At 60.2% G+C, this 12653-nt stretch overlaps 1 protein-coding gene across 1 annotated transcript; it reads left to right on the top strand.

Annotated features, from left to right (window-relative positions):
* The first annotated feature begins 479 nt into the window (after positions 1-479).
* On the top strand, positions 480-12296 carry LOC132341352 (trypsin-like). Its single transcript, XM_059872848.1, has 5 exons — positions 480-525; positions 2263-2416; positions 4911-5041; positions 9334-9527; positions 10675-12296. The coding sequence occupies exons 1-5, from the start codon at positions 480-482 to the stop codon at positions 10849-10851; spliced, it is 702 nt and encodes a 233-aa protein (XP_059728831.1). The 3' UTR covers positions 10852-12296.
* Positions 12297-12653: the final 357 nt, after the last annotated feature.

The following is a 12653-nucleotide window of genomic DNA, read 5'->3' as shown; positions in this document are numbered from 1 at the left end:
GGGAGAATTTCTTGGATTTTGGGGAGATTTAGAGGGAGCTTGAAGGGGAATTTGAGGGGGTTTTGGGGGAGATTTAGATGGAATTTTTTGGGGGGGAATTTTGGGGAGATCCTGAGGGAAATTTGGGGGGGAATTTGTGAGGAATTTGAGGGGATTTTGAGGAGATTCCGAGGGAGTTTTGGGGCAATTTTGGGGGATTTTGGGGAGATCCTGAGGGAATTTTTGAGGGGATTCTGAGGGGAATTTGGGGGTGAATTCTGGGGGCGATTTGAGAGGATCCCCCCCCAAATCCCCCCAAATCCCCCCAAATCCGCTTCTCCCGGGGTGGGGGAGGGGTGGGAAGGTCCCACCTGCGGCGGCACCGCCCGCGGGGGGTGGGGGAGGGGCCGATTATTAATTAATCATTAACGAGGCCTCCTTTAATAAGCGGGGTCACCCGGCGCCCCCCAAAAAAGCCCCGGGCGCGCCCCTCCCCCACCATGGAGCCCCTCGGCCTCGTGCTCGTCCTGCTGCTGCTGCCCCCCGGTGAGGGGGACCCGGCTTTGGGGGAAATTCGGGGGATTTGGGGCAAAATTTGGGGGATTTGGGCAAAATTTGGGGATTTTAGGAGAAATTTGGGGGTTTTAGGAGAAATTTGGGGGGTTTTAGGAGAAATTTGGGGAATTTAGGGCAAAATTTGGGGGATTTTAGGAGAAATTTGGGGGGTTGGGGGAAATTCGGGCGATTTTAAGGAAAATTTGGGGGGTTGGGGTGAAATTTGAGAGATTTAGGGCAAAATTTCGGGGATTTTGGGAGAAATTTGGGGGAGTTTTGGGAAAATTTGGGGGATTTTGGGGAAAATTTGGGGGATTTAGGGCAAAATTTGAGGGGTTTGGGGGATATTTGAGGAAAAATTTGGGGAGTTTTGAGGAAATTTGGGCGATTTTAAGGAAAATTTGGGGGGTTGGGGGGAATTTGAGAGATTTTAAGGAAAATTTGGGGGGTTGGGGTGAAATTTGAGAGATTTTGGGGGAAATTTGGGGGATTTTAGGAGAAATTCGGGGGATTTGGGGGAAAATTTGGGGATTTTAGGAGAAATTTGGGGGGTTGGGGTGAAATTTGGAGGATTTGGGGGAAAATTTGGGGATTTTAGGAGAAATTTGGGGGAGTTTTGGGGAAATTTGGGAGATTTTAGGAGAAATTTGGGGGGGTTGGGGGAAATTTGGGCGTTTTTCGGGAAAATTTGGGGGGTTGGGGTGAAATTTGAGAGATTTTGGGGGAAATTTGGGGGATTTTGGGGGTTAATGGAAAATTTGGGGGATTTTCGGTGGAAATTTGGAGGATTTTGGGGTTTTTGGGGTGGAATTTTTGGGAAATTTTTTTGGGAAATGTGGGGGAGTTCTCTGGAATTTTTGGGGGGAATTTTGGGGCATTTTTGGGTGGAATTTTCGGGATTTTGGGGAAGCAATTTTGGGGAATTTTCGGGTGGAATTTTGGAAAATTTGGGGATTTTTTTGGGGGGTGGAATTTGGGGAGAAAATTGTGGGGAATTTTCGGGGGAAAATTCCGGGAAATTCGAGGGAATTTTCCAGAATTTTTAGGTGGAATTTTGGGGGAATTTCAGGGAAAAAAAATTGAGAAATTTGGGGAAATTCTCTGGAATTTTGGGGTGGAATTTTGGGGGATTTTTTTGGGTGGAATTGGGGGAATTTTTGGGTGAAGTTTTTGGGGAATTTTCGGGTGGAATTTTGGAACATTTGGGGATTTATAAGGTGGAATTTTGGGGGGAAATTTTTTGGAAATTTTTGGGGAATTCGGGGGAATTTTCCGAAATTTTGGGTGGAATTTTCGGGATTTTCCTGGAATTTTTAGATGGGAATTTTGGGGGGGAATTTTTGGGATTTTTCAGGTGGAATTTTGGGAAATTGGAGAGAATTTGGGGGAATTTTTGGGTGGAATTTTCGTGATTTTTTTGGGGGGGGATTTTGGGATTCTTTCTGGAATTTTGGGGTGAAATTCGGGGAATTTCAGGGAAATTTTTGGGAATTTGGGGAATTTGGGGAATTCTGACCCCTCCCCCAGTCCGGCCCCACCCTGGGCGGATTTTGGGGGGCTCCGAGAAGGATTTGGGGGGTCCCGAGCGGGATTTTTGGGGGAAATTTTCGGGATTTTTGGGGGGAAATATTCTGGAATTTTCGGGGTTTTTGGGAGTGAATTTTGGGTGGAATTCGGGGGATTTGGGGAATTCGGGAATTCTGACCCCTCCCCCCACCCCTCCCCCAGTCCGGCCCCACCCCGGGCGGATTTTGGGGGGCTCCGAGTGCCCCCCCGGGGCGCACGCGGGGCTGGTGCGGCTCTTCCAGTTTGACCAGTTCGTCTGCGGGGGGGCCCTGCTGAGCCCCCAGTGGGTGCTGAGCGCCGCCCACTGCCGGGCCAGGTCCGTACTGGGCAAACTGGGAGGGACTGGGAGGGACTGGGAGGGACTGGGATCAAACTGGGAGCACTGGGATTAAACTGGGAGGGACTGGGAGGGACTGGGGGGGCCCTGCTGAGCCCCCAGTGGGTGCTGAGCGCCGCCCACTGCCGGGCCAGGTCCGTACTGGGCAAACTGGGAGGGACTGGGAGGGACTGGGAGGGGATTGGGATGGACTGGGAGGGACTGGGATCAAACTGGGAGCACTGGGATTAAACTGGGAGGGACTGGGAGGGACTGGGGGGGCCCTGCTGAGCCCCCAGTGGGTGCTGAGCGCCGCCCACTGCCGGGCCAGGTCCGTACTGGGCAAACTGGGAGGGACTGGGAGGGACTGGGAGGGGATTGGGGGGGGACTGGGAGGGACTGGGAGGGACTGGGAGGGGATTGGGAGGGACTGGGATGGACTGGGAGGGACTGGGAGGGACTGGGGGGGCCCTGCTGAGCCCCCAGTGGGTGCTGAGCGCCGCCCACTGCCGGGCCAGGTCCGTACTGGGCAAACTGGGAGGGACTGGGAGGGACTGGGAGGGGATTGGGATGGACTGGGAGGGACTGGGATCAAACTGGGAGCACTGGGATTAAACTGGGAGGGACTGGGATGGACTGGGGGGGCCCTGCTGAGCCCCCAGTGGGTGCTGAGCGCCGCCCACTGCCGGGCCAGGTCCGTACTGGGATAAACTGGGAGGGACTGGGAGGGACTGGGGGGGCATTGGGAGGGACTGGGGGAGACTGGGAGGGGATTGGGGGGGACTGGGAGGGACTGGGATCAAACTGGGAGCACTGGGAGGGACTGGGAGGGACTGGGAGGGACTGGGAGGGGATTGGGATCAAACTGGGATCAAACTGGGATAAACTGGGAGGGACTGGGAGGGACTGGGATCAAACTGGGATGAAACTGGGAGGGGATTGGGATCAAACTGGGATCAAACTGGGATAAACTGGGAGGGACTGGGAGGGGTAAAAAGGGGATTTGGGGTTACTGGCTTATACTGGGAGGGAGTGGGAGGGGATTGGGGTGACTGGTTTGTACTGGTTTATACTGGGAGGGGATTGGGGGGGGGACTGGGAGGGACTGGGAGGGGATTGGGATCAAACTGGGAGGGACTGGTCTGAACTGGTTTGAACTGGGATCGCTCTCCCGCCCCCCCAGCCACCTGCAGGTGAGCACAGGTGAGCTCAGGTGAGCTCAGGTGGGGGGAAGAACTGGGATTACTGAGCTTACTGACCAAACTGGGGGTTACTGGTTGTACTGGTTTGAACTGGTCTGAACTGGTTTGAACTGGTCTGAACTGGTTTGAACTGGGATCGCTCTCCTGCCCCCCCAGCCACCTGCAGGTGCGCGCAGGTGAGCTCAGGTGAGCTCAGGTGTGGGGAAGAACTGGGATTACTGAGCTTACTGACCAAACTGGGGGTTACTGGTCTGAACTGGTCTGAACTGGTTTGAACTGGTCTGAACTGGGATCGCTCTCCTGGCCCCCCAGCCACCTGCAGGTGCGCGCAGGTGAGCTCAGGTGAGCTCAGGTGAGCTCAGGTGTGGGGAAGAACTGGGATTACTGAGTTTACTGACCAAACTGGGGGTTACTGGTTGAACTGGTTTGAACTGGTTTGAACTGGTCTGAACTGGTTTGAACTGGGATCGCTCTCCCGCCCCCCCAGCCACCTGCAGGTGCGCGCAGGTGAGCTCAGGTGAGCTCAGGTGTGGGGAAGAACTGGGATTACTGAGCTTACTGACCAAACTGGGGGTTACTGGTTGAACTGGTTTGAACTGGTCTGAACTGGTCTGAACTGGGATCGCTCTCCCGCCCCCCCAGCCACCTGCAGGTGAGCTCAGGTGAGCTCAGGTGAGCTCAGGTGTGGGGAAGAACTGGGATTACTGAGCTTACTGACCAAACTGGGGGTTACTGGTTGAACTGGTTTGAACTGGTTTGAACTGGTCTGAACTGGTTTGAACTGGGATCGCTCTCCCGCCCCCCCAGCCACCTGCAGGTGAGCACAGGTGAGCTCAGGTGTGGGGAAGAACTGGGATTACTGAGCTTACTGACCAAACTGGGGGTTACTGGTTGAACTGGTCTGAACTGGTCTGAACTGGTCTGAACTGGTCTGAACTGGGATCGCTCTCCTGCCCCCCCAGCCACCTGCAGGTGAGCACAGGTGAGCTCAGGTGAGCTCAGGTGTGGGGAAGAACTGGGATTACTGAGGTTACTGACCAAACTGGGGCTTACTGGTTGAACTGGTCTGAACTGGTCTGAACTGGTTTGAACTGGTTTGAACTGGTCTGAACTGGGATCGCTCTCCTGCCCCCCCAGCCACCTGCAGGTGAGCACAGGTGAGCTTAGGTGAGCACAGGTGTGGGGAAGAACTGGGATTACTGAGGTTACTGACCAAACTGGGGGTTACTGGTTGAACTGGTCTGAACTGGTTTGAACTGGTCTGAACTGGGATTGCTCTCCTGCCCCCCCAGCCACCTGCAGGTGCGCGCAGGTGAGCACAGCCTGGCCCAGGGGAGCGGCCACGAGCAGTTCGCCGCCGCCGTGGAGCTCGTGGTGCACCCGGACTTCGGCAAAGGCGCCGGAAATTCCCGAAAGTTCCGCGGTCTGGGGGAATTCGGGAATGCCGGGAATTCTCCCGGGAATTCTGGGAATTCTCCCGGGAACTCTGGGAATTCTCCCGGGAATTCTGGGAATTCTCCCGGGAACTCGGGGAATTCTCCCGGGAACTCGGGGAATTCTCCCGGGAATTTTTCCCGGAATTTTGGGAATTCTTTCGGGGATTTTTCCCGGAATTTTGGGAATTTTCCCGGGAATAATTCTGGGAATTCTCCCGGGAATTTTTCCCGGAATTCTGGGAATTCTCCCCGGAATAATTTTGGGAATTCTCTCGGGGATTTTTCCCGGAATTTTGGGAATTTTTCCCGGAATTCTGGGAATTCTCCCCGGGATAATTTTGGGAATTCTCCCGGGAATTTTTCCCGGAATTTTGGGAATTCTCCCCGGAATTCTGGGAATTCTCTCGGGGATTTTTCCCGGAATTTTGGGGATTTTTCCCGGAATTCTGGGAATTCTGCCCGGAATAATTTTGGGAATTCTCCCGGGAATTCTCCCGAGAATTTTGGGAATTCTCCCGGGAATTCTCCCGAGAATTTTGGGAATTCTCCCGGGAATTCTCCCGAGAATTTTGGGAATTCTGCCCGGAATTCTGGGAATTCTGCCCGGGATGCCCCGGGCGATGCCGGCCGCTCGCACGATCTGATGCTGCTGAGGGTGGAGCCGCCCTTTACCTGCGGGCCGCAGGTGAGGCCCCTCCCCCTGGCGCAGGCCCCGCCCACCGCCGGCTCCACCTGCACCGTGATGGGCTGGGGCAGCACCAGCAGCCCCCAGGGTACGGACTGGGGGAACTGGGATAGACTGGGAGGGACTGGGGGGGACTGGGATATACTGGGAGGGAACTGGGAGAGACTGGGAGGGACTGGGAGGGAACTGGGAGGGAACTGGGATATACTGGGAGGGAACTGGGAGGGACTGGGAGGGACTGGGAGGGACTGGGAGGGACTGGGGGGGACTGGGAGGGACTGGGAGGGAACTGGGATATACTGGGAGGGAACTGGGAGGGACTGGGAGGGACTGGGAGGGACTGGGAGGGACTGGGGGGGACTGGGATAAACTGGGAAGGACGGGGAGGGAACTGGGATAAACTGGGAGGGACTGGGAGGGGACTGGGAAGGACTGGGGGGGTATTGGGATAAACTGGGAGAGACTGGGGGGGACTGGGAGGGACTGGGATATACTGGGAGGGAACTGGGAGGGACTGGGAGGGGACTGGGCGGGACTGGGAGGGAACTGGGAGGGAACTGGGAAGGACTGGGGGGTATTGGGATAAACTGGGAGAGACTGGGGGGGACTGGGAGGGACTGGGATATACTGGGAGGGAACTGGGAGGGACTGGGAAGGACTGGGATGGACTGGGAGGGAACTGGGAGGGACTGGGAAGGACTGGGATATACTGGGAGGGACTGGGAGGGACTGGGAAGGAACGGTTTATACTGGGAGGGACTGGGAAGGGATTGGGGGAACTGGTTTATACTGGTTTAGGGTTTGGGGAGACTGGTTTGGACTGGGAGGGAACTGGGAGCACTGGGGGGGACTGGGAGGGAACTGGGAGGGACTGGGAGGGAACTGGGGGGGAACTGGTTTGTACTGGAATGGACTGGGAGGGACTGGGAAGGCCCCAGGTGTGTCCCTGTCCCAGTGCCACCTGTCCCCAGCTGTCCCCAGGTGCCCCCAGGTGTGTCCCCAGGTGTGTCCCAGCTGTCCCCAAGTGTCCCCAGCTGTCCCCAGGTGTCCCCAGGTGTGTCCCAGCTTTCCCCAGCTGTCCCCAGGTGTGTCCCAGCTGTCCCCAGGTGCCCCCAGGTGTGTCCCAGGTGTGTCCCAGGTGTCCCCAGCTGTCCCCAGCTGTCCCCAGGTGTGTCCCAGGTGCCCCCAGGTGTGTCCCCAGGTGTGTCCCTGGTGGTGCCACCTGTCCCAGGTGTGTCTGAGGTGTGTCCCAGCTGTCCCCAGGTGTGTCCCAGCTGTCCCCAGGTGTGTCCCCAGGTGTGCCAGGTGTGTCCCAGGTGCCCCCAGGTGTGTCCCCAGGTGGTGGCACCTGTCCCAGGTGTGTCCCCAGGTGTGTCCCCAGGTGTGTCCCCAGGTGTGTCCCCAGGTGTCCCCAGGTGTGTCCCCAGGGTTGTCCCACATGTGTCAGGTGTTCCCAGGTGTATCCCAGCTGTCCCCAGGTGGTGGCACCTGTCCCAGGTGTGTCCCCAGGTGTGTCCCAGGTGCCCATAGGTGTCCCCAGGTGCCCCTGGGTGTGTCTGAGGTGTGTCCCAGGTGTGCCCAGGTGTGTCCCAGGTGTGCCAGGTGTGCCCAGGTGTGCACAGGTGTGCCCAGGTGTGTCCCCAGCTGTCCCCAGGTGTGTCCCAGGTGTGCCAGGTGTGTCCCCTGTGTCCCCAGAGTCGTACCCGGATGTCCCCCAGTGCCTCAATGTCACCGTGCTCAGGGACAGCACCTGCCCCAGGTGTCCCCAGGTGTGCCCAGGTGTGCCCAGGTGTGCCCAGGTGTGTCCCAGGTGTCCCCAGGTGTCCCCAGGTGTGCCCAGGTGTGTCCCAGGTGTGCCAGGTGTGTCCCAGGTGTGTCCCAGGTGTCCCCAGGTGTGTCCCAGGTGTGTCCCAGGTGTCCCCAGGTGTCCCCAGGTGTGCCCCAGGTGTGCCCCAGGTGTGCCCCAGGTGTCCCCAGGTGTGCCCAGGTGTGTCCCAGGTGTGCCAGGTGTGCCCCCTGTGTCCCCAGAGTCGTACCCGGACGTGCCCCAGTGCCTCAATGTCACCGTGCTCGGGGACAGCACCTGCCCCAGGTGTCCCCAGGTGTGCCCAGGTGTGCCCAGGTGTGTCCCAGGTGTCCCCAGGTGTCCCCAGGTGTGCCCAGGTGTGTCCCAGGTGTGTCCCAGGTGTGCCCAGGTGTGCCCAGGTGTGTCCAGGTGTGCCCAGGTGTGTCCCAGGTGTGTCCCAGGTGTGCCAGGTGTGTCCCCTGTGTCCCCAGAGTCGTACCCGGACGTGCCCCAGTGCCTCAATGTCACCGTGCTCAGGGACAGCACCTGCCCCAGGTGTCCCCAGGTGTGCCCAGGTGTCCCCAGGTGTGTCCCCAGGTGTGCCCCAGGTGTCCCCAGCTGTCCCCAGGTGTCCCCAGGTGTGTCCCCAGGTGTGCCAGGTGTGTCCCCTGTGTCCCCAGAGTTGTACCCGGATCTCCCCCAGTGCCTCAATGTCACCGTGCTCGGGGACAGCACCTGCCCCAGGTGTCCCCAGGTGTGCCCAGGTGTGCCCAGGTGTGTCCCAGGTGTGCCCAGGTGTCCCCAGGTGTGCCCAGGTGTGCCCCAGGTGTGCCCAGGTGTGCACAGGTGTGCCCCAGGTGTGCCCAGGTGTGCCCCAGGTGTGCCCAGGTGTGCCCAGGTGTCCCCAGGTGTCCCCAGGTGTGCACAGGTGTCCCCAGGTGTGTCCCTAGGTGTGCCCAGGTGTCCCCAGCTGTCCCCAGGTGTGCCCAGCTGTCCCCAGGTGTCCCCAGGTGTGCCCAGGTGTCCCCAGGTGTGCCCAGGTGTGCCCCAGGTGTCCCCAGCTGTCCCCAGGTGTCCCCAGGTGTGTCCCCAGGTGTGCCCAGGTGTGCCCAGGTGTCCCCAGGTGTGCCCAGGTGTCCCCAGGTGTGCCCAGGTGTGCCCCAGGTGTGCCCCAGGTGTCCCCAGGTGTGCCCAGGTGTCCCCAGGTGTGTCCCCAGGTGTGCCCCAGGTGTCCCCAGCTGTCCCCAGGTGTCCCCAGGTGTGTCCCCAGGTGTGCCAGGTGTGTCCCCTGTGTCCCCAGAGTTGTACCCGGATCTCCCCCAGTGCCTCAATGTCACCGTGCTCGGGGACAGCACCTGCCCCAGGTGTCCCCAGGTGTGCCCAGGTGTGCCCAGGTGTGTCCCAGGTGTGCCCAGGTGTCCCCAGGTGTGCCCAGGTGTGCCCCAGGTGTGCCCAGGTGTGCACAGGTGTGCCCCAGGTGTGCCCAGGTGTGCCCCAGGTGTGCCCAGGTGTGCCCAGGTGTCCCCAGGTGTCCCCAGGTGTGCACAGGTGTCCCCAGGTGTGTCCCTAGGTGTGCCCAGGTGTCCCCAGCTGTCCCCAGGTGTGCCCAGCTGTCCCCAGGTGTCCCCAGGTGTGCCCAGGTGTCCCCAGGTGTGCCCAGGTGTGCCCCAGGTGTCCCCAGCTGTCCCCAGGTGTCCCCAGGTGTGTCCCCAGGTGTGCCCAGGTGTGCCCAGGTGTCCCCAGGTGTGCCCAGGTGTCCCCAGGTGTGCCCAGGTGTGCCCCAGGTGTGCCCCAGGTGTCCCCAGGTGTGCCAGGTGTGCCCCAGGTGTCCCCAGGTGTGCCAGGTGTGTCCCCTGTGTCCCCAGAGTCGTACCCGGACGTGCCCCAGTGCCTCAATGTCACCGTGCTCGGGGACAGCACCTGCAGTGACACCTACGGGGCGCAGGTGACAGCGGACATGCTGTGCGCAGGTGTGCCCGAGGGCGGCAAGGACTCCTGCCAGGTGCGGCCCCGCCCTGTCACCTGTGTCACCTGTGTGTCACCTGTGTCACCTGTCCTTGGCACCTGTCTGTGTCACCTGTGTGTCACCTGTGTGTCACCTGTGTCACCTGTCCTTGGCACCTGTGTCACCTGTGTCACCTGTGTGTCACCTGTGTCACCTGTCCTTGTCAGCTGTGCCGCCCTGTCACCTGTGTCACCTGTGTGTCACCTGTGTCACCTGTCCTTGTCACCTGTCTGTCACCTGTGTCACCTGTGTCACTTGTCCTTGTCACCTGTCTGTGTCACCTCTGTCACCTGTGTTAGCTGTGTCACCTGTCTGTATTACCTTGTCACCTGTGTCCCACCACCTGTGTCACTGTGTCACCTGTCCTTGTCACCTGTGTCACTGTGTCACATTATCACCTGTGGCACCTGTGTCACCGTGTCACCTGTCCTTATCATCTGTGTCACCTGTGTCACATTATCACCTGTGTCACCTGTGTCACCTGTGTCACCTATGTCACCTGTCCTTGTCACCTGTGTCACATTATCACCTGTGTCACCTGTGTCACTGTGTCACCTGTCCTTGTCACCTGTGTCACTGTGTCACATTATCACCTCTGTCACTGTGTCACCTGTCCTTGTCACCTGTGTCACATTATCACCTGTGGCACCTGTGTCCCCTCACATGTCCCAGGTGCCACCATCCTGTCCCCGCTGTCCCCAATCCCCCGCTGTCCCCTCAGTGTCCCCCATGTCCCCTCACTGTCCCCAGGGTGACCCTGGGGGTCCCTTCACTGTCCCCTCACTGTCCCCAGTGTCCCCTCACTGTCCCCTCACTGTCCCCACTGTCCCCTCACTGTCCCCTGTGTCCCCAGGGTGACTCCGGGGGTCCCCTGCTGTGCCAGGGCCAGCTGCAGGCTGTGGTGTCCTGGGGTGACCACCCCTGTGTCCCCACTGTCCCCTCAGTGTCCCCTGTGTCCCCACTGTCCCCTCAGTGTCCCCAATGTCCCCAGGGTGACTCCAGTGGTCCCTTCACTGTCCCCTCAGTGTCCCCTGTGTCCCCACTGTCCCCTCAGTGTCCCCAATGTCCCCAGGGTGACTCCGGGGGTCCCTTCACTGTCCCCTCAGTGTCCCCTGTGTCCCCAATGTCCCCTCCCTGTCCCCAGGGTGACTCCGGGGGTCCCCTGCTGTGCCAGGGCCAGCTGCAGGCCGTGGTGTCCTGGGGTGACCACCCCTGCGGGCAGCCCGGCCGGCCGGGGGTCTACGCCCGCGTCCCGCCCGCGCTGGCCTGGATCCGAGAGGTCACCGGAGTGACCGCTGTCCCCTCCTGTGACACCGAGTGACCGCTGACCCCTCCTGTGACACCGAGTGACCGCTGTCCCCTCCTGTGACACTGAGTGACCCCTGACACCACCGAGTGACCGCTGACCCCTCCTGTGACACCGAGTGACCGCTGTCCCCTCCTGTGACACCGAGTGACCACGGACACCACGGAGTGACCGCTGTCCCCTCCTGTGACACCGAGTGACCGCTGTCCCCTCCTGTGACCCCGAGTGACCACTGACACCACCGAGTGACCGCTGACCCCTCCTGTGACCCCGAGTGACCGCTGTCCCCTCCTGTGACACCAAGTGACCGCTGACCCCTCCTGTGACACCGAGTGACCGCTGACCCCTCCTGTGACCCCGAGTGACCGCTGTCCCCTCCTGTGACACCGAGTGACCGCTGACCCCTCCTGTGACACCGAGTGACCGCTGACCCCTCCTGTGACACCGAGTGACCACTGACACCACGGAGTGACCGCTGTCCCCTCCTGTGACACCGAGTGACCGCTGTCCCCTCCTGTGACCCCGAGTGACCACTGACACCATGGAGTGACCCCTGACCCCTCCTGTGACACCGAGTGACCGCTGACCCCTCCTGTGACACGGAGTGACCGCTGTCCCCTCCTGTGACACCGAGTGACCCCTGACCCCTCCTGTGACACCGAGTGACCACTGACACCACGGAGTGACCACTGACCCCTCCTGTGACCCTGAGTGACCGCTGACCCCTCCTGTGACCCCGAGCGACCACTGACCCCTCCTGTGACCCTGAGTGACCGCTGTCCCCTCCTGTGACACCGAGAGACTGCTGTCCCCTCCTGTGACACCGAGCGACCGCTGTCCCCTCCTGTGACACCACGGAGTGATCGCTGACCCCTCCTGTGACCCCGAGTGACCCCTGACCCTTCCTGTGACCTCTGACCCCTCCTGTGACCCCCACTGACCCCTGACCCCCCCGAGTGACCCCTGACCCTTCCTGTGACCTCTGACCCCTCCTGTGACCCCCACTGACCCCTGACCACCCCGAGTGACCCCTGACCCTTCCTGTGACCCCTGACCCCTCCTGTGACCCCCACTGACCCCTGACCCCCCATGAGTGACCCCTGACCCTTCCTGTGACCCCTGACCCCTCCTGTGACCCCCACTGACCCCTGACCCCCCCCGAGTGACTCCTGACCCTTCCTGTGACCCCTGACCCCTCCTGTGACCCCCACTGACCCCTGACCCCCCCAAATGACCCCTGACCCTTCCTGTGACCTCTGACCCCTCCTGTGACCCCCACTGACCCCTGACCCCCCACGAGTGACCCCTGACCCTTCCTGTGACCCCTGACCCCTCCTTGACCCCCAGACCCCTCTGGTCACCTGTGGTCACTCGGAGCCGGGCCTGGATCCCAGCGGTCGTCGGCGCCGCCACACTGACCGCTGACCCCTCCCTTTGCAATAAAGACCAATCAGAGCTCAGAGCGCATCTGGCTCCGCCCCCTTCTTGCTGTCTGATTGGCTGGGCAGGGGGGTGAGGTCATTGGTGGCACTGGAGGCAGCCCAGAGCCGAACTGGGAGCACTGGGAGCCAACTGGGAGCCAACTGGGAAGGTTTTTACCTCAGGTTTCAGCCCTTATTTGTCCTCACATTTCCTGCCCTTCTCCCCTTAATTCCTCTCATTTTCCCCCTCATCTTGTCCTCACATTTCCCTCCATTTCCCCCTCACATTTCCCTCCATTTCCCCCTCACATTTCCCTCCATTTTCCCCCTCACATTTCCCTCCATTTCCCCCTCACGTTTCCCTCCATTTTCCCCTCACATTTTCCTCACTTTCCC

This window comes from Haemorhous mexicanus, chromosome 39 (assembly GCF_027477595.1).
Source record: "Haemorhous mexicanus isolate bHaeMex1 chromosome 39, bHaeMex1.pri, whole genome shotgun sequence".
Taxonomy (NCBI): Eukaryota; Metazoa; Chordata; class Aves; order Passeriformes; family Fringillidae; genus Haemorhous; species Haemorhous mexicanus.
This window is presented reverse-complemented; position numbering and strand designations above follow the sequence as displayed.

What these genes read in the sequence shown, in the direction of transcription:
- LOC132341352 (XM_059872848.1), top strand. Translation starts at nt 480, where the DNA reads ATGGAGCCCCTCGGCCTCGTGCTCGTCCTGCTGCTGCTGCCCCCCG. An exon ending in CCTGCTGCTGCTGCCCCCCG is followed by an intron (nt 526 to 2,262) that starts GTGAGGGGGACC and finishes CCCCTCCCCCAG; the next exon opens with TCCGGCCCCACCCCGGGCGG. An exon ending in GCCGCCCACTGCCGGGCCAG is followed by an intron (nt 2,417 to 4,910) that starts GTCCGTACTGGG and finishes CTGCCCCCCCAG; the next exon opens with CCACCTGCAGGTGCGCGCAG.